General features: G+C 37.1%; 1 protein-coding gene across 1 annotated transcript in view; it reads right to left on the bottom strand.

Moving 5' to 3' along the window:
- Positions 1-5,752: 5,752 nt before the first annotated feature.
- Positions 5,753-26,739, bottom strand: part of NHLRC2 (NHL repeat containing 2) — a gene marked incomplete at its 5' end in the record, with an annotated part of 26,235 nt that continues 5,248 nt past the window's right edge. Inside the window, 10 exons of the mRNA XM_010147834.1 lie at positions 5,753-6,018; positions 7,383-7,385; positions 8,410-8,635; positions 9,760-9,969; positions 11,041-11,163; positions 11,628-11,859; positions 12,334-12,433; positions 21,914-22,043; positions 23,720-23,841; positions 26,187-26,642. Of these exons, the coding sequence (XP_010146136.1) occupies positions 5,753-6,018; positions 7,383-7,385; positions 8,410-8,635; positions 9,760-9,969; positions 11,041-11,163; positions 11,628-11,859; positions 12,334-12,433; positions 21,914-22,043; positions 23,720-23,841; positions 26,187-26,642 (1,868 nt within the window). The remainder of the gene's footprint in view (positions 6,019-7,382; positions 7,386-8,409; positions 8,636-9,759; positions 9,970-11,040; positions 11,164-11,627; positions 11,860-12,333; positions 12,434-21,913; positions 22,044-23,719; positions 23,842-26,186; positions 26,643-26,739) is intronic.

The following is a 26,739-nucleotide window of genomic DNA, read 5'->3' as shown; positions in this document are numbered from 1 at the left end:
AAGGTATTTGCCGCTAACCTTGGAGCAGCTGGATTTCACCCAGTCGCAGTTTTACAACTACCTTATCTTTCTTTATTAATTTCTTTACAAAACCATACAGATCCATCACAGGTTTTAATGATACAATAATTCAATAATTAATGATTTACAGAAGAGAAAGTTTTACTTGCATTAGTTCTCCTTTAAAACTGAAATTGAATAGTTTTGAAGTTAAATACTCAAAAGATAAAATATTTAGCAATTGTTATCCCCATTCCTATGAATTTAAATTTTTTAAACTCTGGAAGGCAGTTATCTGATACAGGCAACTCTCAGGACAAACCAGGTATTTCAGTTTAATCCAAAGCTTGAAAAACAAGCTCTTATTTTTAAAAAACATGAATGTAAAATCAAATTTGGAATCATTGTCTTGCTTTCTATGAAGTTTGACAATGGCCAGATGGGTTGAGTTTCTTAATATTAGTCAAAAGGGGAAATAACAGAGCGTGGAATAGCGCTCTCCTGAGGCATGCTGAGTACAGAGCATTCATTAAGGTAGACTTATGAACAGATTTTTACAAATGGAATTTCTTTAGCTCAAAATTGTCAGTGGTTCAAAGGGACTAGGCAAGACTTGAAAACTACTTGCAGTTGTCTTGCTTAGGCCTAGGGCCTGCAATTGCACAAAAAGTTCTCTGGTATGGTTGAAAGCAGTGGACCAGCAAAGAGGTACACTAAGCAGTAATTAATTATAGCTACACAAACACTCAACTTATATCCAAGATTTCTAGCTTTTCAGCTGCAACAAATATGTTACACTCTGATAATCATTAAGCACAATCTGCAAAAGACAGCAAATTACATAACAGGTGAAGTATTTAATCTATAGTATCAAAGTTTCCTGAAACTAAGAGCCATCAAAATCCCTGCACAGGCTACTCAAGTTTGGTGGGATGCTCTGGGAGTCTAGAAACAACTTCAGGACCTCACCAGACAGGGCTAGAGGTAAAGGTAAGAATTTTGACAGTAACTGCATCAGTGTAAAGCTTGATGAAGCTGAACTGAGGGCATAATCTTATTCTAATGCTACCTAGAATCATGGGGAAAGGTCCAGACAGGTCCTAGAATTTAGTAATTATTATCAGATTATCTTAAGAGTAGTAATGAATCCAGTGATGGAAGATTTTTGGAGGAATAATAAGGGCAAAATTCTTGCCTTCTGTATGGAGCAAGATTTTATCGGCCGTAAATAGAAGCAGACCCAGGAAGCAGGTAACCCCAAGAAAGCCAGTGTGCACTAGGTCTATCCACTCTGAGAATCAGTGTGGTAAAATCATAGAACTGGTTAGGGTGGAGAAGACCTCAAGATCACAGAATCACTAAGGTTGGAAAAGACCTATAAGATCGAGTCCAACCATCAACCCAACACTACCATACCCACTAGACCACATCCTCAAGTGCCACATCTAAGATCATCAAGTCCTAACCTAACACTACCAACTCTGACCCTCACCTCATCATCTCCCTCCTCTAAGAGATAAAGAGTATGTTTTTCTTGACGTTCTCACAAAAAATAGGTTTACCCATGGTTTGAGCTATAAGATTTACCCACTAGAATAAAAAAAGTGCATTAAGAACATATACAATGTACTGGAAGCCATATGCACCTTTTCTCAGGCTAAGCAGATCAGGCATTTACATGATGCTATGAAACTACTTTCTAACCTATTACTATTCTGGTCTGTACCTGCCTTGTATCACATTACCACAGCATTACACAAACACAAGCGGAAGACATGAGAGTCAAAACGTAAACTATAAAAAAGTGCATCCAGTAGAAAAGCCCACAATTACATATGAGAATCTAACATAAAAAGGAATTATCTAGAAGTGTACACATAGAAAATGTGCCCATCAATAGGTATACAGTCAGCATCCCTACCCTTCCTTTAACAGATGGGAACAAACTACAGGAAGGTACTACTGAATTCAAACAACATGAAAAAGCTATTAAAACACATTATGATCCCTCTTTGAAACCACATTATAGTTTTCCTAGTCTAATGAAGAATACTGTACTGTAATTAAATAAAAATTTCTAAAAACATCTCATGGAACTATTAACATACTCATTCAAATCCAAAAGCTGTTCCAGAAAAGCAAACACTACAACTAAAAACTGCAAATGCCACTGAGCTTTTTTCCATTATACAATCAACCTTGACTAATATTCTTTAGAGATTTGCTGTAGTAATTTATTATTTTAGTAAGGTTTGATGCAAAAGCTATTAAAGTCATTAGAACGACATGTTTTGAAAAGACCGTGAATTTCACACTTTGACTGCAAGATACAAATCTAGGAGTGCTGAGCCATATCAACCTGTTTAAAATTTTTACATCAGGAAACACTAATTAACTAAATTCCCATACAAAGAGATAGCAGTCATCAATATATCTCATTATTCAGTATTTAGAGAGAGTAGTGACATTTTCTGTTTTTCTGAATCATATTTTGAAGGTGCTTTCTGGTACTTAACCAAAATCAGTTTCTGTAGCTTGTACACGCTATTCTGTTTGCCTGTCTGTTTACATTTAGGGCACTTCTTGTTTTACTGTAAGAGCATCTTGTAAACCCTGGAGGAAGCATGGAAATAGTATCCCTAAACATCATAAGCTTTTAAAAAATATGTTTTTCTAATTATAGAACATTCAAATGTCTATACACCACAAGTGAAACAGAAGGAGTGACTCTGGGAACGTGTATGCTATTCCCTGGACAAGCAAAACACAGTGTTAGATAATGTGATTAAAGGCCAATCACACTGAACACACAGACTGAGCGAGGAGAATCCCAGTAACCTCAACAGTGAGAACTGGAGCACACTGAGAATCAGCTGCTCCCCAGACAATGAAAGAGAATGATTACAGTAGTGTCCCTGTGTGAAACTCACCAAGTTGAGTTAGGAAAAGCAGCTCTCCCTGGCAAACAAAGGGGATTATTGCCTAAAAGGGTTTAGGACTTACTGGATGCAGGGGGAAAGCATTTTGGGATATATAGCTTTTCATTGTAAATAGTGGGTTGTGTGTCTTTTTGAGATGGTATCACACCTTCTGCCCCTCCTTTAGCATAAATCCATTACAGTGTAGGAGGAGGAATGCTCTGAGGCTTTGTAGAAAGTGTAATAGTAGGACAGATATAGTATGCCACCCTCCCCACCCCTAGTTCATGTACAATTCAGTCACCTGCCACAAGACATGGATTTAAAAGATAGAGAAACACTGATTCTAACAGATATATTCCTGTCCTCCACTAGTAAAGCTGAAACTGTTTTCCTCAAAATACAATTGTTTAAAATGTGGCTAAAACTAAATATATAAAGGTCCTTCACAGTTTGATCCTGGAATTCAGCTTGACGCTTATGCAACAATTTTCCTACTACCTACTATTGCCCGTTCTCCATAAGTTTATAGTGGTTCTGAGTGTGTCTAGATACAGTGTCTAAAAGTCAAAACTTGAAAAAAAAAGAAGGATGTGACACTTAAACACACCTTTATATATGTACATTTAGATAGAAAAAATATCTACAATACTATATTTAAACATTACACACTGTAGTTGAATAGGAATACGCTCTTTCCCCCTACAGCAATATATTAATTAAAAGGTGTCATTAAGTAAACAGATTTGTTGACCTTTTTCTGTTTTAGATTACTAGAATAGAAGCTGAATTTGATGATCTCATCCAACTGAAATAGACAAATGTAATTCTAGTTGAAAATGAGAGAAAAAAATCCATCTGCTGAATTATAGGTACATGATAACTGGAAGAGTTTGGTTCATCATGCTGAATTTCTGAAACTAATGCTTGTTTTTTTCAGTAAGAAACAGAAAATTTGTAAGCTAGCTGGAAGCTGATCTGTTTCCTGGCAACTATCCAAACCTAAACAGACAAAAAATTCTGAAAGAGTTGCACTAAAGTGTAACAAATGATAAATGCCCAAATCAGTTTCTTTACCTTCATCCTTCCAATAGCATTTGCAATCTGTGAACAAAGTAGCGAAGCTTTCCCCTTCTTTAGAATGGCATGGGAGAACTGAGAGGCTTACCGAAAGGGGCTGAAACACTGAATTAGGAAAGTTGCTTAAAAAAACAAATACAAGAAAAATAATAGTTCAGCCCTTGCCTTGCTGACAGGTGAGATAATAACCACTTCTGGTACTACAGAAAACTCGCAGAAAGACTGGCATTTGAATGGAAGGAAAAATCACACCAGTCCATATGGTTCCCTTAACACAAAAGCCCCTCGGGTTCATGACCAGCATTTCAGTCAGCATTTAAGAAAGAGCAACAATTCATACCGGGAATTTACTGACAGGTGTCAGCAACAATGACGATTGTTTGAGAAAAGACCACATAAAATTTTTTTCCCTACTGTACTTTATAGTATATGTAAAAATACTAACTTCACACTTAACACAGAATACCTGCTCAGAACTGATCCTCATGACCAAAGCACGGAGCCTGAAACAATTACCACTTAAGCATTGCGGAAACTCTTCAGCTGGAGTAAAACACCCGCACCCCCTCCTGTATTCCTGCTACTTACTATGGCAAACTGCAGGAAATCTACTTGCAAAACACCTAACTACCAGAGGCAGAGTTTCGTAATACAGTTTTAAAGCACCTTCCTCAAAGATTAGGTTACCAGTTTTCTAGCAAAAGCTCAGAACCTCTAATCATGAATGCAAATAATCCATTATTAAATGTATAGTTCTGGTTCAGCGGCCACCGTTACAAAACGGGGGACTAACAGTGACTTCAAAAGACTCTGAATCAGACTCCAGGAGTATAATATTATTCTTAATATTACGTATTTGCAAAACGGAATTCTTCACACAAGTCTTTACAGAGAAATCATAGAAGTAGGGAAGTGATTCACCCTGCTTGAAATGGTTGACATTTAATTTTTGCAGTTTAGATATTCAACCATGACCTACCACTTACTATAAGATGTAAATTGGTACATATCAGAAAAACTCCAGCATGGTTTTGTGTTGGTTTTTTTTTCCTTATATATATACAGATTAGAGAGAGGCACATTCTTTGTTAGAAAACAGCATGAAATTCTTCCGTAGGAACTTGAACACTTCCTTGCACAGAAATTCCTCCATGAAACTATGCTCCCCATATAACTCATATCTAGTTAAGCAAAACACTCTGTTTGCATAAAATTAGAGCTGCACCTAGTTTAAGATGTACTTTCAAAATATGTGTGTCATAAATGCCATTACAGAAAAACAAGCAAGCTACTTCTTTTACAGCCTAGAGGAAGAAACTATTCGTTATGACATTCTGTTCAAATTTATTAAGGGCACAAAAGGAATTTGTAACTGTTAGTCCAAAAAGATCTAGCTATTCTAACAGTACGCACAGTGCAAAGAACTTCTTACAGTAACATCACAAAGTAACACCAGCTCTTTCAAAAGGACTCTAAAAACTGTTGCCCACTGCTTCGAATGGCATACATCCAATGTAGTCACAACTGGCAACAGAGCCTAGAGTATTACAATATTATTGCTGCTACTGTAACGAAAAGAAATGAGGTTCTGATGGTAAATTTTCTTGTTAAGCTGAAGGGAACTCTGCTTCATTTTACCAAGTGTATTATTTCTTAGCTTTGCCATAACCTCCAGGAAAATAAACAGAGGAGAAGTTTTTCTCCTACAGAAATGGTAGATAGAAAAATAAAGTATGAAATCAGTTGGCTCTGGGTTAATTGGTTAAAAACGCATGTATCAGTTCAACTTGAGTCAAGCTGCCTTGGTTTGTACTAGCTATCTGTAAAGGCTGACTGAATGAGATTCCTTTCATCATACAGGCACTGCTACCTTTGCTGCAATAGTAGAGGCATGCTTTGACAGCCAGGATAGCTTCAGCTGACAGACAGCTCCGGGGTAACTGGAAGGGAATGATAGTTTGACAGGAAACATCCTTTATTTCTCCAAACAGACACTGTCCTTGAAGCAACCAGGTATTATCTGCAAAAGAAGAACAAGTTTTATCAGTAGGATATTTAACTCCATGTCTGAAACCTACAGAAAACACCTATAGGACAACATGGACTTTCATTCCACCTGCAATAGTAGGGGAAATTTCCTTCCTGACTTTTCCAGTTGTGGAAAAAAAAAAGTAAAGTAACTTCCAAATGCTTCTTAGTAGTCATTTGAAGATGGAGAGATCCATAGCTTTGCTTCAGAACTACAGGTATATATACAGTGCATCTTATTGAAATGCAAGGGGTCTGCAATTTGTCCTATACGGTCTTAAGATAATACTAACATTTATTCTGAGATACACAAGCAAAACTCCTTAAATTAACGGGCTGCTATACATTTGTATCAGAGGTCTAATACTCCAGGGAAGATGTCAACCACAAATGCATAAAACTGCAAGTGAATTAATGGCATTTCCGAAGAGAAGTGCTGGTTTTTCAAGTGGGTTGCTGCAATTTAGCAACGTTCAGGCTGACTGTTACAACAGAACTTGAGTTTCACAGCTACCACATGGACACTTTGAAGGCTGGCCAACAAAGACGAGATGTTTACTTTCAGATCAGTTTAACTTCATCCACGAGCAGGCATAACTATTAAGAAGTATTTATCATTCTAAAAACCAATATGGCATGTAAATTCAGCCAGAGAACAATTACTGAAAATTAGTATAATTTTAAAATCCAGCAGTATTTCTAAAAATAAATGTTATCCAATGCAGCACAACAACTGAGTGAACATAACTGAAATACAAATGTTCCCTCTGCTGCTTTCAAAAATCTATTGAAGGTACAGATGATGCAATTTCAACATCAAAAACTTGACTTAGAAACTAAAAAGAAAGATAATCTAGGCTCTTCATTTTTTAAAAGAACTGTTCAGCAACTCATTAAACAGTCAGTTAAGGTTTTCTCAATGCTGGCTGAGTGGGTATGTTGTTCACTTCCTCCAAGACGTAACAGCTCTCTGTACCATGCATCGCTTACTTCAGGGTGCCTAAAGTCTAACAGAAGAATGTTCCGAAGTTTCTCATAGAGTCTGACTGCGAAGTGCCCTCCCTTCACCCTCAAGAACACCAGTTTATGATTTTATTAGGCACACAGCACCTACTATAGGATACTTTTTAGAAGTATTGACATTTCAGTGAGATAAATTTTTTTCCGAGAGCGTAAATCAATTATTATTAAACCAAATGAGTCACAGCCGAGTAACTCAATAACCAGGCACAACTGTTTCAATACAAAAAGAATGTGAGAAAATATAGGTTATTTTGTAGACTGGTTTTCATACAGTACTTCCAAAGGCACGGAGAGATTCTCCCTTTTGGGTACAGCTAGACCATTAGAAAGCACTGTCTCCAAACAGCCACTAATGCTCAGCCTGTGCAAGAAGGCATTTCAGATAACCCTGCTATTTTTGTATTGAAGAGAATTTTAGGGAACACTCATACAGTCTATTCTACCAGTCATGTTATAGGCATAGTAATCTCCAGCAATGATGGCTAGAATTAAACCACTCCAGCTGTACATCATGTGAACATGTTCCATGTGCTCTTCCAGAATACTTAAGAGTTGAGAGGGATTCATTTAGGCTCAGGAAACTGCCATAACATGAAAGAACATTTCCATTATTCCAATATAATAATAATAGTATTCCAATTTCACAGTAACCAAGGTACATAGTGACTTAAAGAGTTGTCCAAGTTCACACAGGAAGTCAGCAGAAGAACTCGCAAAAAAGGCCAATTATTTCTGCTGCCTTGACGTACCAAAATTTACCTCTTAAGTAACAAAGTATGACTTCCTGCAAAAATATTCAAGCCAAAATACGCAATTATGAATTAGAACAAAGTAGGTTTAAAGTGATTAGGTATAAATGTACCTCAAATACTTTCTGGAAGAGACAAAAGCAAAAAAAAAAAAAAGAAATCTCTTGCAGGATTATGCTTCAGCTTCACAGTGAGCTTTCTCCCAGAAAGAGATGGTAGGGCTGGGATGAGCTGTTCACAGAGACAGTCGAGAGGGCAAGCACCTAAGGAGCAAAAAAAGCTCGGCTTTTCTAGGATCAGTACTTTTGCAAACCCTGACTGGCAGCTTGTTCCAAGAAAGTTAAAAAAAAAAAAAATACACAGCATGTATTAATTCAAGCAAAAAATAGCCTATCAGGTGTGGGTTTTTTTAATCTTCCCACTCCAGCTGTTGCATGTATCAACTCTAAATAACAGGTATTGCATCACAAGGTCAAATGGGAACACAGGACTGGGAGGGACATTTTGATTCATCAGACTGAGATCCCTTGTATTGCAGGCATGTCGTGACAGAACTCGCTTTGAATCTCACCTACTCCTGTTCAACTGATAAAACAACACAGGTACTTTACCTTCCGCTGTGATAAACCAGGAATTGGGTGCTTCTTCATTCAGTTTTGAATCTGGGGGAAGAGTCAACTTCAATAAAAACTGAATTGTCTGGCCAGGAGCTACAGTCAGTGAAGGAAGTTGAACATTTGGTGCAGATTTAGGCAGTTTTGGAAGGCTTCTTATTTTATCCTTTTGCACAGGCAGGTTATCTGGAACATCACACGCTTCTGGATTCAGGATAGGCAACTATCAGTAGAAATCAAACAAAATGTTTATTCATATTTGTACTGAAAGCAAATAGGCTTTCACAATACAATCACAGTTTCAAAGCTGACAAGGACTAGGAAAAGTAACACATGATAATATGGCTATTGGACTGAAACTTTCTGACAGTGAGACAATACTAAAATGATAATGAAAAGGGGAAGGCCAAAATGAGTTTTTAAAATGAAAAAGATAAAAGTGGTTAAGCCAAATAAAAACAGTATTTACTATTAAAATCATAAAATCCCCAACTACTTTAGAGTATCACCTAGTTAAGAGCATCCTTTAATTTAAAATTTTAACAGTGGCATTGTATTTTTACTTCAAATAAAATTTATAGTATTTTCTTCTAGTTTGGTGGTAAACCGCATGCTTCAGTAATGTAATCCAAGGTTTTTAACCATGCAGATTGTACAGTAAACGATAATTTCCCAGAAAAGCCACCAACATGTTATATGATACGAAAATCTAAATGCACATTAAGACCGTGTATGATTAAATGCAAGAAACACACAAGAAGACAGTCGGACCACTATGTCATATATATGTGTGTGCATAGATATATGAAAACATGAAGACATAGTGCCTTTGTAAGACTGACAGGAGCACATATTTTTTTTGCTTTTATGTTTATAAGCAAACACTGCAATGCTCAATTATGACAGTGGTTTTGATCTGACAACTTGGAAGCCTGCTATGTGACCTGCTTTAAGTCACTGACCTCCCAAAATCATCTCTTACGGCTTACTTACGGGACTTGGTAATCTACTTCAACTTCCACTTGTTACAAAGGGAGTTGCAAGTGCTCATGAAACGCTTTTCATACTAAAAACTGGGCTGTATTTTTAATAACACATGTTTCTGCATTACTCTTTCCTAGAGGATCATCACTTTCTGTTTTCATGCCAAAGTTGCCTTTCCAAAGGCTGTCATCAACAACTGTGCTAAGAGGTAATGTTTACATTATCAGAAAACATTCTGTGAATACAGCTACTGTATCCAAAAAGTTTATTAGCTATATGATTTTTATACCACTTGCCAAAGTCTGTAATAGTAATTTATATCAAGAAATACCACTATCAGCCTTTTTAATAAGTATTACTTGCCATGGAAAGAACTTTTGTTTCCAAATCCAGCACTTTAATCTGATGATTATTCGTGTCTGCAACATACATCAAGCGGCCACTTTCTTCAACACACAAACCTCCTGGTTCATTAAAAGTCGACCGTGTGAAGCTGGAACCAAGAACATTGCTTGCTTCTCCTGTGCCTGCCAGGGTAGCACAGTTCTTCATTTTGGGATCTACAACCTTAATCTAAAATAAGCAAAGACACAAAAAAGCTTCTCTGAAAAAAAAACACCAGGATTTAGAAGTTCTGCATTTCTCAGCCCAACATTTTCAGAAGCCAGCCCTAATTTTGAGTACCTTAGCTACCAAGTGTGTGCCTTAGAAGCTAAGGTACCGTACTTCATCAAATGAATACTCCCATCTGCCCCCCCGTCATTCCCTGCTGGACCTTACTTCTTCCTTTGGACTTCGCTTGCTGTTCGCTTCCTTAACTTCTAAGACACCTACCCCTCTGGTATAAAAGTATGCTGAATGGCTTTTTCTTCTAATGTTTGTGGCCTTTCTGGAAACATCTGCAAAATAATGAGTGCATAGCAAAACTGCCAGGCAAACCTCTATATAATTTCTTCTCTGAAAATAGATGAGGGTTTTTTTTTCTTAAAGTGATAGCAAATAAGTTTATAATGTTTATACAATACCTGAAACAAAAATTCATTTGTCACATAGATTTCATTAAGCATTTAGTGTGAATTCTTTACTTCTTCACTTAATTCTTCAAATTAAAAAAAATTACTTGTCTTTTAATGCATTTAATCAATGTACTGTTAGCAGCCTTCTAGCCATGAAAACTTATACAACATCGCGTAAGAACAATCACACAAAACAATCTCTCTTATCTTGATGTTCCACGGAGACAACCCACAATACTTCACAAAACTTGGGTGGCTTTTTTAAGTGCAGAGCAAGTCCTCTTGTTCTACCAGTTGTATCAAACCTGCAAATATTCGTGGGCATTTCTAGCTCTTGCTCTAGCTCAGGGTCTTTGGGAAGATAGAAGGGTCTTTAGTCTGAACTGTAACTTGGCACTTTAAATTCACCTTCCCCAAGGGACCAACACAGAAGCATGTGACAGCAAAACAACCATAAAGAGAAGGACCCATAAGGGAAGGAAGGAAAGGAAAAGAACCCACAAAGGAACCGGTATAATTTGTTTCCTCAGCTTAACTGAACAAGCACAACCTTTGTATGTTCCTAAAATAATCCTTCGTATTTGTAAAAAATGCAAAGGCTGTATATAACAAGCTACTATATGCTTACCTTATGATTGTAGGAATCTGCCACATAGAGTAGTTTTCTTTTCTTGTCCCATGTTACACCTAAGGGATGCTGCAGCTTTGCATTTATGCCCGCTCCATCCACATCACCAAAGGCAAACAAATTCTGAAAAAGTATTTAATGAAATTAATACATTTGATTATTCAATGCTGGCATGAATTTAAATGACTGAAATTAAATGGAAGTTCACCGGCTTAAAAAAAAAAATTAAAAATACCAAGACAACTTCAAAACAAGGATACTGAAAACTGGGAAGTGTGGATGCTAACCATGGAAATGGAAACTCTCACATTTACATCATCAGTATGAATCCAGCTGGCTTTAATGACCACACAATGCTGAATCAAGTTGGCTATTTTAAAAATAAGTGAAGTAATTTGTTATTTGAGGAACAACAATCTGCACTACGACCTGAGTGTCACAGTCTGCACACATTTGCATTCCAAGCAGTGAAGTTAAGAAATTGATGGCCATGGAAACTGATTTACCCTCTCACCCCAAAAGTGGTTCCTCCAGGTCAGGCTTGAGGAATATTAGTAGGGCAGTGTGGGGAAGTTTGAAGTGATTACCAATGGATCTCTCTCTCCTCCTACAAGGTGCTTCACCGCTCCGTCTTTCAGAGAGATGGTTCGCACGGTGCTGCTCTCGCTATCTGCTACAAAAAGGCAGTTCCATGGTTCCTCGGAAGCTAGAGAGAGACCTGAAGGTTGTGCAAAGCCTGCCTTATGAGGGTATGCGTTGTTCCTGTTCTCTTCGTTTCCACTCCCAGCGAATCGAAGGCAGACTCCTTTCTTTAAATCACTAAAGGAAAAGAGTACCCAGGTTCAGGAATGAGCTTGAAATACTTCAGACATTATGCATAAACAGAAGCTACAGGACAAGCTCTTCTGAGTTATAAAACCAACTGTATTGCAGCACAAGGAATTATTCCATGCCTTTGTGCTAAGTTTTATTTCACATCTGTTTATCATAAATCACTAGATAATTCAGCAAATGCAATGAAAAGTAACATTAAATCATACGAATGTACCCTACTAAGTCACAGTTTTATAGCAAAAGTAGCATCTTTCATTCATCCAACAGATGTGGGAAAAAGCAGATGGACTTTCAAGGACACAAGCCTTTTAAGTCTGAACAGAAGCAGCAAGCTTCAAGCTAAGTACAGCTTGAGAAAAATTATTTTTAGTGTAATTTGATTATCTCTCTCTTTGGGGTTTGAAAGCTGTTTATCGAGACATGCAGCAATTTCACATGTCTCTCATTACAGCTTCTTACCTTCCCTTTGGTAGTTTTCCACCTTCCAACATCAGTGCCCATACCTGATGTGTGCCAGCCATTGCTATCCATAACACATCATCTTCCTGGGTCCCTGAAACTTTTAAAAGTGGATGTGAAAAAAAGGATCTTTGGGAATGTTTTATAAAACAACTAAGTCAACCCTGCCACCCCCCCTACTTCAGCTCACCTTGTGCCGCGGGGAAAAAACAACCCCAACCAATAAACAGAAAAAAGGAGACAGTGTCTTTCATCTATCAAGAACTCTGCTACTTTTCTTCTGTACTCTTCCCAAGAATATAAAAATAGTGGGTTTAATATCCCTACCTGGCAAAGGCAATATTTCAAATGGGATTTGCTCTTTGCAACACTCTATTGGGTCCATGTTTCACCTGTTATTTTTGGATTCTTACTGGCCAACAAATATGTACATATGTTTGCCAAGCATGATTTGGGAGGGAGTACGTACAGGTAGGTGGTGTTTTTTTTACAAAGCTAGTGACAAAATTAAATATGCCAAAAATATACTGGCAATTCTATACAGGTTTTGAGAGAAGTAACGGCAGTACCTTTGTTACATTATGTACAGAGTACATAATGTCTTTAAGATAAGGGTAACTGATGCTTGGGTGTCATGTAGATTTACGCTCTGGACAACAACAGCTGCTGTTTATTCAAAGATTAGATGTGATGAGGCCGTTACTAATCTCCCCCTGAACTAATGATCCAGTTTCCGAGTTGTATTCCCTATGCACAGGTACGTGTGGTAACACGAATGTGTGATCTCAAAGTATAACACTGCTATGCACCAATCCAAACCTGTAACGTTACACAATGCTTGCCAGATAATACTGCACCAACAAAATGATACAAATGGAAAGAGAAGAATATGTAAGTGCCCTACAGCCTTAAATGGATCACTTTACAGCATAAGGAAGAACGCATGAAGACAAGCTGTGAAAGACCATTAAAAAACAAAAAACCAAACCCAAACAAAATTTACCTTAGCCTTTTCTGAAAATATTAAGGAACAGAAAGTCGACATTTAAAAAATGTATGAAAATGGGGACACTATTATCTTTCTAACACCGTATTGTCTATACACATTGTATATAAGCATCTCATCTAGTCAGACAACATTAAGATGTTTTTCTAAATCAATGTATCGGATATTGGAATACCTATTAGCCATTCACAGAAAAATACCTCCAAATTGCTCACAGAAAATATTTATTCACATAAATTTATTAAACATTGCACCTCATAGCTGTTCCTGCAAATAAGCTAAAGGATACTTCCCCCCTGCCAGCATTTTGAAGTTTCAAAATAAAAGCAATTATATACAAAATGCTTGCAAGCATTTTAAACCTCAGAAGTTAGTCCAAATCAATCTTCCTAAAATGAAATTACCACTATTCCTCCAACTGAGACCCTGCTGTTGTTGTTCTAATCCTAAATCTTTCTTACACTGCAAGAGTGAAAAAACCACATACTTCTGGGGTCATACTTAGTGTGAGCCCTCTTCAGAGGAGTACTGGTATGATTTTAATATCTTCAGCTTTCTGTTTCTTGGAGCAAGATATAAGTTTCCAAGGCTGTCATCAAAGGAACTCTGCTTACTCCCTGCTGCACCTCCATGTGGCTCCATGTCTTGATGCAAACTAGAGCTCCAAGAATAAAAGTCAAACTTTCAAAGCATCTAAAAGCTTTTCATTGAGCTGGGAGACTTGCAAACTGAGTTGGAAAACACATGTTTTATGAGTCACCAGGGATGTTCTCAACGTACTGGCAATGTCAGAAACACTCCAACTAGAAAAATCCCCAAAACCAATTACAGAATCACCTTTGATTAGAGCTTGTTTCAAAAAGATTTAAATTGAGAGGGTGGCCTATGAATTTATTTCGCTACTTCCTCTATAGCACATGTTCAACTTCAGGACTTTACGTTTCCATGATGCATACCTTGAACTTTTCAGGTGCTACTATTATCAGTACCCAGAAGGAACAGTGCTAAAATCATCGGTCAATTCAGAAATTTGAGCTCTATATCTTGCTCTGCTGCGCTGTTCATTCCGAGGCGTCTCAAAAAGTACTTTGTTCATTATTTAATACTCACTTCACCCACCAATGAAATGAAGGAGTAAGACTAGAACTGAGCACTTAAGAAAAATCTATTCCATTTATTCTTCATCTATCCAATGCTCTAATTCCACCCACTGAAAACTCCCTTGTGACAGCTATACGTTGAAAAATTGAAAAGGTTTCTTACCCTAATTCTGCACACTGAAAGCCTTATCAAGTGTGAGACACAGGAAAAAAAGCATCAATATTAATTTCAAATTTTACTGAATATGTACAATCAATTGAGAGAAGATCCTTTCTTCAACAAGACAGGAAAAATAAGTAAGAGCGCCACAACCATCATAAATTTTAATGCAACTTAAATATTTTCTACTGGATGGCAATTAGAATAAAGAGAATGGATGCAAGCATGGAAACAGCACAGACATACTGCGTTGTGGAAAATATGTCAGTTTTGTATAAAATTTTTTATACAAAACCAGGAAAGTAAAAACAAAGCCGATAGTTGCACAGCTAAGGTATTTTATCACACAGTGGCCCTGACACTACAGAGTTTAATGCTTTATATTCTGAAACAAAAGATAGAACCACCTCTTCTTTGAGGATAGAACAGCTTGAGGACATGTCACCACTGTCATCCTTGCATTGTTCTCGCAGGAGAAGGGGGCCAGGGAGAACACGCATGCTAAAATTATGGTAATGTCATCATTATCATAACTCCTTATCATCCTTGAATGGAAAGAATTCATTTTTAAAGAATTTATTATAAGACAACATAAAAGAACAAAGCAATTATTTTACGTTTATTCAATTAAGCACCACATTCCAACCTATCTTGAGCTGTTTTAAAAATCCAGTGTAGTTTATCCTTATTAGGGTATGTGCTCTCTTATCTTTAGTGCTGCCTGTATCAAAGCAAAGTATGGCTTGCAAATGCGATACACTTAGGTTATAAAGATTCACTAACAATGAACTAGAGCTCTGAATGCATTGGTATTTCATATTGGACGATGCTTCAGTGCTCCTGAATCTGACTCTACTATGCATCTGTTTTAAGAATTCACTCCTATCTGGACACATAGACAACTTTAAACAGCTTAATAACACTACTGACCATTAACTGTGAACACACAGAAAAGATTTTATTTTCTACCAGCAATTATCTATTTTGAACAGCAATTATCTGTTGAAGAGATTCCATTCCCAGGACTGCTCACACTTCCAGTGTCCCTGTCCAAGGACTGGTTGCTTACTTCCAGTCTGGGAATTAAAAGCCTGGAAATCAAAGTTAGATTCTGTGGCTGGCACCACTGACATTTTCTAAAAGGAGTGAATTTTTAAGAATAATATTCTTATCTACTAATTTTATCTTTAAAAAAAGAAATAACAGGGAAGAAGTTGGTACACTCATTCTCTGCAAAAACCTGAGGCAAAAAGGGCTCTTAACACACCCTCTGGTTTAATGTGCTGCCTATGTGACCATGCGAAGGCAAGTCACAACTTCACTTTCATCAGTGGAAGTTTAGCAAATTAAATCCAAATCTTACTGACAGAACGAGAGAATCCTCATTCTCCTTCAGTGAGACAGAGACAGCAAGGCCCTAAACACTTACTTAAGCACTGTAAGTCAGGATTGCCACAAGTACACATCGTCCTTTTCAGAGGAATAAAAACTAAGTTTCTTCCTTCTTTTCGGTGTTACCTGGCACTATTTCACACAGTGTGGCATCATGCAAACAGCGCGACTTTTTATAAAACAAAATGCTGCTGGAATTTTCCTCCTTAGTTAACATACCTGCCCTCTCATTGAGGGAAATCCTTGGGCATAGACACCAAGGGGATGTCAGACAATGGGAATTAATAAAGAGCTAAAAATGATGACTATAATGAAATATTTTTCTTTCACAAGTTTTCTAACTCACACCTTCTGGCAGTAAACGTCAAAAAAATCCAAAGTGGATAGCATTTGTTAACATGAAAGAACTAATTTAGATTATTTGGTGTTGGGACACAGCACTCTAACTATAGAAGAAGCTAAGTTTGGTTATGTGTTTTATTCATTCCTATTTAGGCACAGCAAACACATACATTTCAGGGTACTTCAGCACCACAGTCCCCCCTGGCCCCCAACACCCATATTCCATATTCGGAAGCACTTTCAGCATCGAATGAGCACAGTCGAAAACTGTGTCTTTCTGACCCCAGCATGCCTGACAAAGTCTCTGTAAGACCTGTTAAGGATGTTTATTCTCAGCAGCTCTGCATCTGGAATTTTGTAGTGAAAACAGTATCTGATACCTAAACTAGTGTTTAGAACTCTGATTTCTGGTTTTAACTTCTTTAGCACGAGCATACATTTAACTCACAGAACAAGACTTACAGACTGCGGAACAGAGAGATTGAGAAATCATCATTACAGGTACAAAGAGAGTATTTTATAGAGGGCAGTTTCAAATCATGGACCTCAAAATGTTACTAAGTTTGCCATCTGTTAAGTTAGTAACTCTGTTAATCCAAATGTTTCTTCTTACTGCAAAAAGTCATCATTATCATCATCATCCATTCTGTCATGACACAGAGATGCCCAACTTCTCCAAAAGTAGTCCGCCAAACTAAACTGCGTGAGATTACTGTTGGATATTCAGTCACAACTCTCAATACATCCTTAAGACTTTGTATGTTGCCGTCAAAGGCATGTTTATACTAAAATACTAACATAAATATCTCATTTCTTGACCTGTTTCTATACTGAATATGTGAAATATTAATAACTTTTGTGACTATTACTATTTAGCAATACCATAAACTCCTTAAGCTCTCAGTTTTGACTTGGAATACAGAAGTCTGTTGGGCTGACGGCACAAAAAGCTACTAGTCCTGAAAGTTTATCCCTCCTCAGTTTTCTCGCAAATGCTTAAAGGAAAAAAAAAACCCAAAAAGCCAGTTTAGGAGAAGGAATGAGTTGGAACTAGATGATCTTTAAGGTCCCTTCCAACCCAAACCGTTCTATGATTCTGTCTTCTGTGGAACTGATGTTGGACAAGGGTAGATGCAGCCCGAAGCTGAATGGGGTATCTCTGAGTTTGCACTTTGCATAAGAAACCGCTATAGAGATGATGAGGCCTTTTGCATTCCAAGTACATCTACACTGCTACATCATGCAGTCATATTACATATGCAACATATGTTTAGAGTAATTAAAATTCTGAGTGGTCCAGAAAAATATTTCCTAATTAATCCCTGATGATCACAAAAGCAGCTGTTTTATTTTCAGCTATTACCAAGGAAAATTCCTTCCACAGGACAAATGAAGGCTAGAGCCTCAATGCCAGACGGAGACCAGACTACAAGGAAAAAGAAAGGGACTTGCAGAAAGCATACTTTCAAGACACAGACAGTTCAGACAAACAGCTCACATATGGTCTGAGCTCACCCAGGAAGTGCTAATTGCTTATTGCTGAAGTGACTATTGCTCGATTTTTTTTGTAGAACTAGGGAAGAATCACCATGAGCAATTCAGAAAAAAGAAGTGTTCCTCTGGAATGCAGTGGTACTAAATAATCCTCTAGCAGAAACAAGGAGAGAAAAAAAAATCTTGCATACTTTTGCCTTTTAAGGGCTATAAAAATTGTACCAGTATGATAAGGTAGGGGACTTCATTTAAATAATATCTATGTAAAACCTAAACTGACGTAAAAAATTCCAACTAGTTTACTGAAAGCATGGTCAATATTGTACTTGGGAGTTTCTATAAATAGATTACAATCACGCAATTAAGACCAGATTTTTGGAATGTGAAACACAGAGTTATGTCACCAAGTACAGGTCATTGTCCTGTTCCTTCCACCAAGAACGCAGCTATCAAGAACATTTCACGCTCAGATCAACTGTGCATTTAAGTATCACTTGCTTTCAACACCCACTGAATAAAAATAGAAGGGGACAACAGAGGAAACTAAAAAAGCACACGGTAATTTAATAATGTATTTTTAATCTGCTGGCCCTCCCCCTGTGTTTCCTGCACAATCTATGTCAATGCAAATTTCAGCAACCATTTCAACGAAGCCAGAATTTAATCCATGGAGTTCATTCAAGAATTTTAAAGGGGGAGGGTAAAACACAAGCTCAGTGGCCATAACGAAAAAACTAAAAAAGATGACAAGGAAGAATACTGTCTGCCCTGAATTCTAGTGTGTGTTTTGTCTTCATTAACTCCTCTACCTTAAGGAAAGACATTTGTGCCAACTTTCTTTTAAATGTTATTTCTGTCACTTAACAACTTTGCCACAGACTTCAGCATCTATAGGAAAGGGGGAAACATGAGCCTATTATCTCATGGAAATGGATGAGTACACTTAAAAGCACGCTACTTTGTAGTACCTGTTCTGAAGATTAACTTACTTGTGCCCTCATAACTTTTGTCCTCAATATTTTTAATTTCACAACAAACCATACATTAACATTTTAAAATGCAAACAATGAAGTCTTTTAACTGATCAATACATACTCTAAACTGTATGTAGGAGTAATCTCAAAAGATATAAATGATACCAAAAATTTTCTCTTAAGAGGTAACCTTTCCCTTTGAGACTTAGAAAAAGGTCAGCGTAAGCTGTTCAATACTATCTAGTGTAGTACACAGACAGCTTAAACATTTAAACTTCTTTTTTTCTCCCTTTCATATTCTGGATAGCATTTGAACACTGGAAGGAAACTCACAGAAGCATCACTTGTTTAAAAAATATAGAATCCATAAATCTATCTTCTGAAAAGGAAGAAATACCTCTTGTACCCAGTTTAAGCTATATAGATCTATGGAAGATGGGAAAGTGCAATACTATTTCCCACATGCCATGCCAGTTAACACAGAAGTCCAATATGAATTTTGTAATAATGAACCTAATTGTTGAAGTGTACATGACCACCTGCAACTTGCACAGAGAGCTAAGCTTATGTAAAAAATGGGCACTGCTGTGTGAATGCGAACAGAAGTAGTTTTTGAAACTCTCATCAATTACTTCTTCCATCCAAATGAATAAATAGACCTTGGCATACCGGTTTTAATATGCTGACAACAGGCTATCTACTTGTAGACAGCACACAAAATCACCAACAGAAGGCTGGGTCTCTGCCCAGGACAGTGAAGATTTCTTACAAATCTGTGCTTTGTATGGATTTACTGAGTAACAAACCAATCCTATGACATACTGGACAGTAACACAAGATCCTACTAGGCTCAAGCAATTTGCAGTGACAGTACAACTTTGTCAAACTCTGCTGCAGTGTTCACAAACTATTTCGATGTCTGACAACAAACTTAAAGTAGTCACTGTAGCTCATGACAGTATGCTGTAAGACAAACGCACTGCCGACTGCAAGACACAGACCTGGTTCCTCACGCTCTGGGACAGACTCCTGTTAGCATTCAACTCAGTATAACCCTCTGTTCTGACAGCTCTTTTTAGTTATATTTTTCTCAAGAGTTTCGTATAACTATTACAATAATTTAATTTAGCTAAATTTACTCACACAAAACAATATTAAAAAAATCTTAAAAAGAAACTGAAAGGCCCTCCCCCCCAATTTTTCCTATTTGGCCTATTACCCTCTCAAAGAAGAATTTTAAATTGATTTAATCTCTTCTTAACTGATAGGTTATATTATATTTTGTAGAGATGTAAACAGACATCTGACTGGTAGGTTCTAACTGAATATGAAAAAAATCTGTATTTGTCTGAACAGAGTGCATCCAGAAGATCTGTTTTTTATGTAAATGCTTATAAAAATTCAGCAGTCAAGTGCTGAACTGTGCAGATGACTAATCCCCTACAGGTGACTAATTCAGTGATTGCTATGTTCATGTTGATAACAACCATATCAATTAACATTTAACAAGAAGAGCTCTCAAAAATAAAAGTATCAACAGATATTCAACTACCGGCAGAAGCAGAAGAAAGCATCATGAAAAATGAAAACCAAAATTATAGGATATTTTGAACAGTTCTGTTAACCAGCTTAAGTTTCTGAAGCACTGATGAGTTATTAGTCTCCTCCTTTGCTGATATGCAAAACAGCTCTGCAATAACATGCCACGGAGATCAGCTTGCTGGTTCAAGATACTCTGAAAACTTTACCACCTAGTCACACAACAGTCTACTGGTTCACAAAAGGAAAACCAGATTGGATAAAATTCAGACAAACTCATGCCTTCATTAACAGCAACTGACACACGGCGAGATCTTCCTTCAGGTACTACTCCTTTCTCTTGCAAGTAGGATTCCCTGTGCTTAACACAGATGGTAAGGGTCATTGACAAAGCCTTTCAAAAAAGTGGCCCCTTTTTGTTTGTTTTTTGTTACTTAAAAGTGTTAAGTCTAAAAATTGATGAAGGTTGCTTATTTAAGTAATCAAAGCTCCTGGTGGTACACTGTCTATACTGACAAGTATTTATACCAGAAGACTTCTATAGTGCATTTATGAGCTAGCCTCCTGTTCCTTTAATCTTAATTTGAGTGTGTTTTCCTCCCTCGTAACTGACCCAAGATTATAACAAATGCTTGCAGGTCAGTAAATTGTTCTAATTTACTAACCTTGGAAAGCACCTCTGATGTAAAGATCTCAGACTTAAATCACACTCCCTCTCCACCCAATTCATTAGCAGATTCAAGAAAACCCAATAATGGAAGTCAATTTTTATGTCTGAAATACTGACCTAAGGGGTTTATGCCCCATTAAAGCATTGTTCTGTCATTCTTAAGAAACTGGAATCTGCAACTTGTAGATGATATTGAAATGGAAACAGAAAATAAGAGCATCAACTCACAGCTAGTAACAGTTGAAAACAGGGCAGTTACATGATGTTAAGCTCAGGTGTCTGTCAAGTGATTCAGGAAAGAAAGCTACTTAAACCCTCAGACGCAGATTCTTGTATCCTGTTATGCTAAGATTTACTTTTTACCCCCTGATGCTTGCAAGGTTTATTCTGAGGTATTCCTCTCCTATCTGACTGACTCTATCATGATTTTGAGTTTCATAATTTTACACCACCTAAACAGGAATAAACAGAGGTCCTCAACTAAAATTATTTTGTTTCCTAAACTCAAATATTTACAAGGGTTCAGGCATGTCTGTATAGGCAAGGAAAGGAACTTCTAGACAATGCCCACTTCCTGTAAAATGGAGCTGGTTCTTAAGTGATCCTGGCATAAAGCACTGGCCTAACAAAAGCAGTCACAAGTTTCTTCTGGTTTTGGACCCAGTAACTATTAACTTGCTACAAATAAATTTTTCTTCACATCAAGTAACAGTTCACGTTTTTTCAGGATCCAAAGCAGAACTGCAGTTATCACTTGCAAATGAAACGACTGGCTTTTAGACTCAGTTGTAAAGTAAATATTTACTTTGTCATATCTCAGCTTATTACCAAAACAGGAGAACATTTAGCAAACAGTCATGCATGTGTAAATATAAGATGTTAAAAGCTCAACTGATACAATACTTGAATTTCCGAAGATGACGTCCCACGGAGAACTGATAGGCTGTTCTTCTCCTTTTGCTCCACCTTCCCTGTCAACGCCTTGTATTCCAATGCCTGCTACGGTGGTCACCGTCTCTAATTCCAGGTCAATCTACAAGAAACAAAATTATTCATACCCAATGTACAACATTAACTTGACTGAGGTTACATAAAATTTGAGCTAGATGTCAGAAACAGAGAGTTTTTGCTGACAAATAAAAATCAAATCCTATCAAATTTTAAGTGATTGTTTATGTAGAAAAATAATTAATTTTACCACAGAGCTTGTTGATGTAGGGGGAAAGGTGGAAGAAGAAAAACCGCCTCTTCCATATGCAACAAAAATTAACAATGCCCTGTCAAGATCTGCTCAGAAGTTTTAGAAGAAAGCACCAAAATTTTGTAGAGAAATACTCAAATGGAAAATGGATGTGCATGTTGTATTTTCAACTTCTGTAGGAATACGACATAAAAATAAAATGATGTGTACAAAGCAAATTATTTTTCCAGTTTATTCCAGGCCCTGAAGCAAAAAACGTATTTTATTTAATTTCTGCAACCTAAATCCCTTTATTTTTCCTTCCCCTTTTACTCATTTTCTAAGTGACCAACACCTCTCATGAATTTATTGTGATAATCATGTAAAGAGGGAGTCTTTCATGCATAGCACCTTCTAACTTTTGTAGCAGTAAATGCATTCTTTTTGTAAGGTCCCTGGCCTGCACAAACATTCAAAAGCATGTCCTGTAGCTGTTGCATTACTTTAATTCTGGGGTACTCTCATGGCACATTTAGATGAAAGGGAACAGCTAATTATCATGAAAAATGCTGAAGCAGTATGATCCAGATCTTCAGCTGTTTTGCTACCTGCAATGCTTAACTTCCTCTGTTGACCAGGCTACCTGGAGCAAGAAGAGGAGGACCTTGGAGCAAACTACTCATTTTTAGCAACAATGTTTCTTTACCAAAAGGGAGCTTTAGTCCTTTGCAGAATAAAACTGGGCAGCCAACTATAATGAGGACAGTGCAGGGAGTTTGTGGACTAGTGCTCTGAAGTGAAACAGAATGAACCTACTGAACAGTACAAAGGTACCTTAAATTGAGTAAGGATGTACCTCCTCTGGTCATGAATCAGACATATTGGTGAGGATCTGAGTACAAGATCTTCTGAGATGCATGAAATACTTTTAATAATAATAATGTAATATTGCTTCAATAAACTTAACTTCTGATTATTCTAAATCTGACCTAACCAAATGTAAGATTCCATGACTATATATATATATAAAGTAATATTCCTACGTGCTAAAACCTTGCAAGTGTTTCATCAAGAAAAATCCACATGCAGACAGTTCTGAAATTAAAGCAGTTACCTGTACTTTAGAAACCCAAACAGCTAACAAAAGTTTAGATATTCACTGAACCATAGCGGCACAATAACTTTACATAAGAATCTGATACTACTGGAAGTGAAACAAAACTGATTTTTGCTTCCATTACTAAGAATAGATGTTTCTCATAACAGGAAAGTAAGAGTGACTAAAAAAAAAATCAGTTAAGCTAGAATAAGTAGCACATATCATCATCAGCTGAAAGGAAGCACAAAAGTCTGTGTAGCCTTTTAAAAACCAAACAGCACAACAGCATTTACTTAGGAGATATTGGGCCAAATTTCTTTCCTGATATTGAGGATATTTGCAGAGTAATTAATTAGGTGTAAGTTTTCACCTGTGTAAGTAGAATAAGGAATAAGAGATTAAATTTTGAATTTCCTTATGGAAACTTTACCTTTCTAATTAGGTGATTTTCTGTATCAGCTACATAAATAACATTATTTTTTATAGCAATCCCCTGGGGTGAGTTGAAAGCTGCTTCTGAAAATCTTCCATCTCTTCTCCCACTGTTGGGACCTATAAATGAAACACAGAAAACTCAAAAGTGATTTTAGTAAAAAAATCCCTTAAAAATAAAGTGCATACATTTAAACCTGTAAGAGAATTACGTGTTCTAAGAGATGCTTTCCCAGCACCTTGTACAGTTTACATTATTAATATTTTGTATAGTCTCATTTTAGTCACTGTGCTACGTAATTACAAGAGCCTGGTGCTATTAAATTTTGGACAAGTTCTCCACAAGATCTCTGCTTATTTAAGCTCATCTTCCAAAGAGAAGTCTTCATAGGGGTCTAAACTGCTCTTGTTCCCTTGCACTAAAGGACTCCAGCAACAATGGAAGACACAAATAAAAATCTAAATCTTTTTTTACTCCTGACTACACCAAAGCAAGCCAGCGGGAAAAACTTTAAATTCCAAAACTCAGTTCCATTTCAGGGGTTTGGATTTTGGTGTAATCAGAAATGAAACTAGTATTTGATTAACAGCATTCTCTAATTAGTAACAATATTAATTAGGAAAAAGACGGCATAGAAGTAATTACACAAAAGCACAGTGAGAATGATGGAGTGACAGTCTTTTGCACAGAACAATCAAGAAATAGAAAGGAACATGACCTGAATGTAACAGTATGAAGGTAAGCACTGTATTTCAGAGAAAGTAACATTTAAAGTGCATTAGCAGTATGTGTCAGCAGAAGACATTTAGGTATGAGTTATTTGTGCATCATGATTTAAGATGCAAATACAGGAATTTCAACCTTTGTGCATATCCACATTTATTACTGTATTACCAACTTCATTACATTATCTTCTGCCCACTGAATCATTTAACTGAGTCACTGCAATACACAAACTTTTACAACCTATTGTCAGAAGGCAATTTAGACCTTAACAGACACAAAGCTCTGAGATGCTGGTGTGTCAGATTCCAGTAACTACCCTTGGCAAGCATCAGGGTGCTCATCCCAGGGGAAGGGAATAGCACAGGGTGCCACAGGAAGGAGAGGTACAGAGATTAGGACACTTCCCTCTGAATTCCTGTTTCATGACTGTCCCAGAACACTAAAAGTTACCTCGTTGGCAGAGATCTCATCTCACATACCAAACAGAAACCAAATTCTCTCACTTGTGTCATAAGAAATCCTGTTTGTACTTCCCATAAGAGAAGGCTATTAAGCCTTTATCAGGTTGACTTGCATAATTAAGTCTGTCTATCCAGGCACTGTTACTTCAAAGAGCAAAAGATTTTCTTCCTTTCTTTAAACAGCAGTGCTACTGGTATTTTCATGAGGTTTGCAGGATCCTGCCATGGGACAGGCACAAGTAAATACCAGATATATCAGCATACAGCTCCTGATTCTAAGAGATAAATGAACCGTTGTTTTGGGGGATCTGGGGATTCAACCACTTCCTAAATCTGTTATGGCTGCTCATAGGTGGACTGTCATAACAGCTATGTAACTTGGTGCATTAAGATGTAACTTTAATCACTGTAACAGTGAAAAAGAGAAGAACAAGTCTGAATGTTTCACTTATGAAAGAGTAAAGCATACAGAGTGTGCCAGCTCAACTACATTCTCTTGATTTGCATTGTAAAGCAAACAGCAATTTTACAAAACCAGTTACAGATTAGTTTTTTAAAACACAAATGCTACTAATATAAACTTTGTAACAACTGTAACTAAATTTAAAACACTTTCCCTATTTTCAAAACCTGATTGTATGTTACACCTCAATTTTCGTGAGAACACAGGCCATATATACTAAGGCAACTTCATTTTCAGGTGCCTATGCACTAGTGCATTGCCATTGTTCTTAATAATTCTCCGCTCATCTAAAAAGCAGAAGGGGATCCCATAGAGGAATGCTCTTCATTTAAAATACCAACAACGCTCGCCAAAGAAAAAACACACCCCAAAAACCTTCCCACACACCACCACCACCACAATGCAACATTCATTCCTTCTACTGGAAAGGGAGGTACGATTGTCTCTCTTCCTTACCTTGCTCCTGGATGCGGATGCATGTCACTTAAACCATTTGCACTTAAACCATTTGCAACTCTTTCAGAAGAATACAAAATTTTTTGTAATTAATATTAAACATCACATTAAAAAACCCTTAGTCAATGGAACAAAATAAAAAAATCAGACATCTTCAACAGTTGCATTAACAGTCTCCCATTGATGGTACTATGCTATACCCCCCCATATCCAGTAAAAGCAGTTGTAGTAAAAAAAAACATTTCCGGCAATGCTTATAAGCTGCTTGGTCATCTAAGAAAAGAATCAGTAGAGTAGGCCCAGGGAACATACTCTACTCCTAAACTAAAACTACTGTTATAAACTTGCATAACCTTACCTCCAATAGTTTGTAGAATTTCTCCATTTTTTCGAGTAACCAAAATCCGGTGATGTCCAGTGTCTGCTATTACAAGCCGTTCTCCTGAATCATCCACCGTCACTTTGCCAGGAAACAGCAGAGGAGAAGGTGGGAGGGAGTCTTTGTACAGCTTTATTCCAATGTTGTTATCTTTGATTTGTCCTTTCTCCTTGTAGAACTTCAATGTTATAGAAGTAAATAAAAACAACTTCTCTCTGTGGCCTTCTCCAACAAGTGAAAACAGCATGTTTCCACGGGGCCCAAGGATGACAAGAGTTGGCCAGCAGGACACTTCTAGTTCATGCCACAGGGTTGCATCTGCATCATTTACTACAGGGTGGACAATATTATACCTCAGAATGGCACTTTTGATGTTATCTAGAGCTTTTTCATTTGGGAATTTCGCTGAATGGACACCAACTATAATAAGACCATCTGAAAGGAAAAATGAAGTTGTACATTGAAACATATTTTTATGTACATAAAAAAAAAAGTGACTGACTGCTTTCCAGAATTAAAGAGGATTTGAACA

Source organism: Eurypyga helias, unplaced genomic scaffold (assembly GCF_000690775.1).
Source record: "Eurypyga helias isolate BGI_N326 unplaced genomic scaffold, ASM69077v1 scaffold28702, whole genome shotgun sequence".
Classification (NCBI taxonomy): domain Eukaryota; kingdom Metazoa; phylum Chordata; class Aves; order Eurypygiformes; family Eurypygidae; genus Eurypyga; species Eurypyga helias.
The sequence above is the reverse complement of the archived record's forward strand: the minus strand, read 5'-3'. Positions and strand labels throughout refer to the sequence as shown.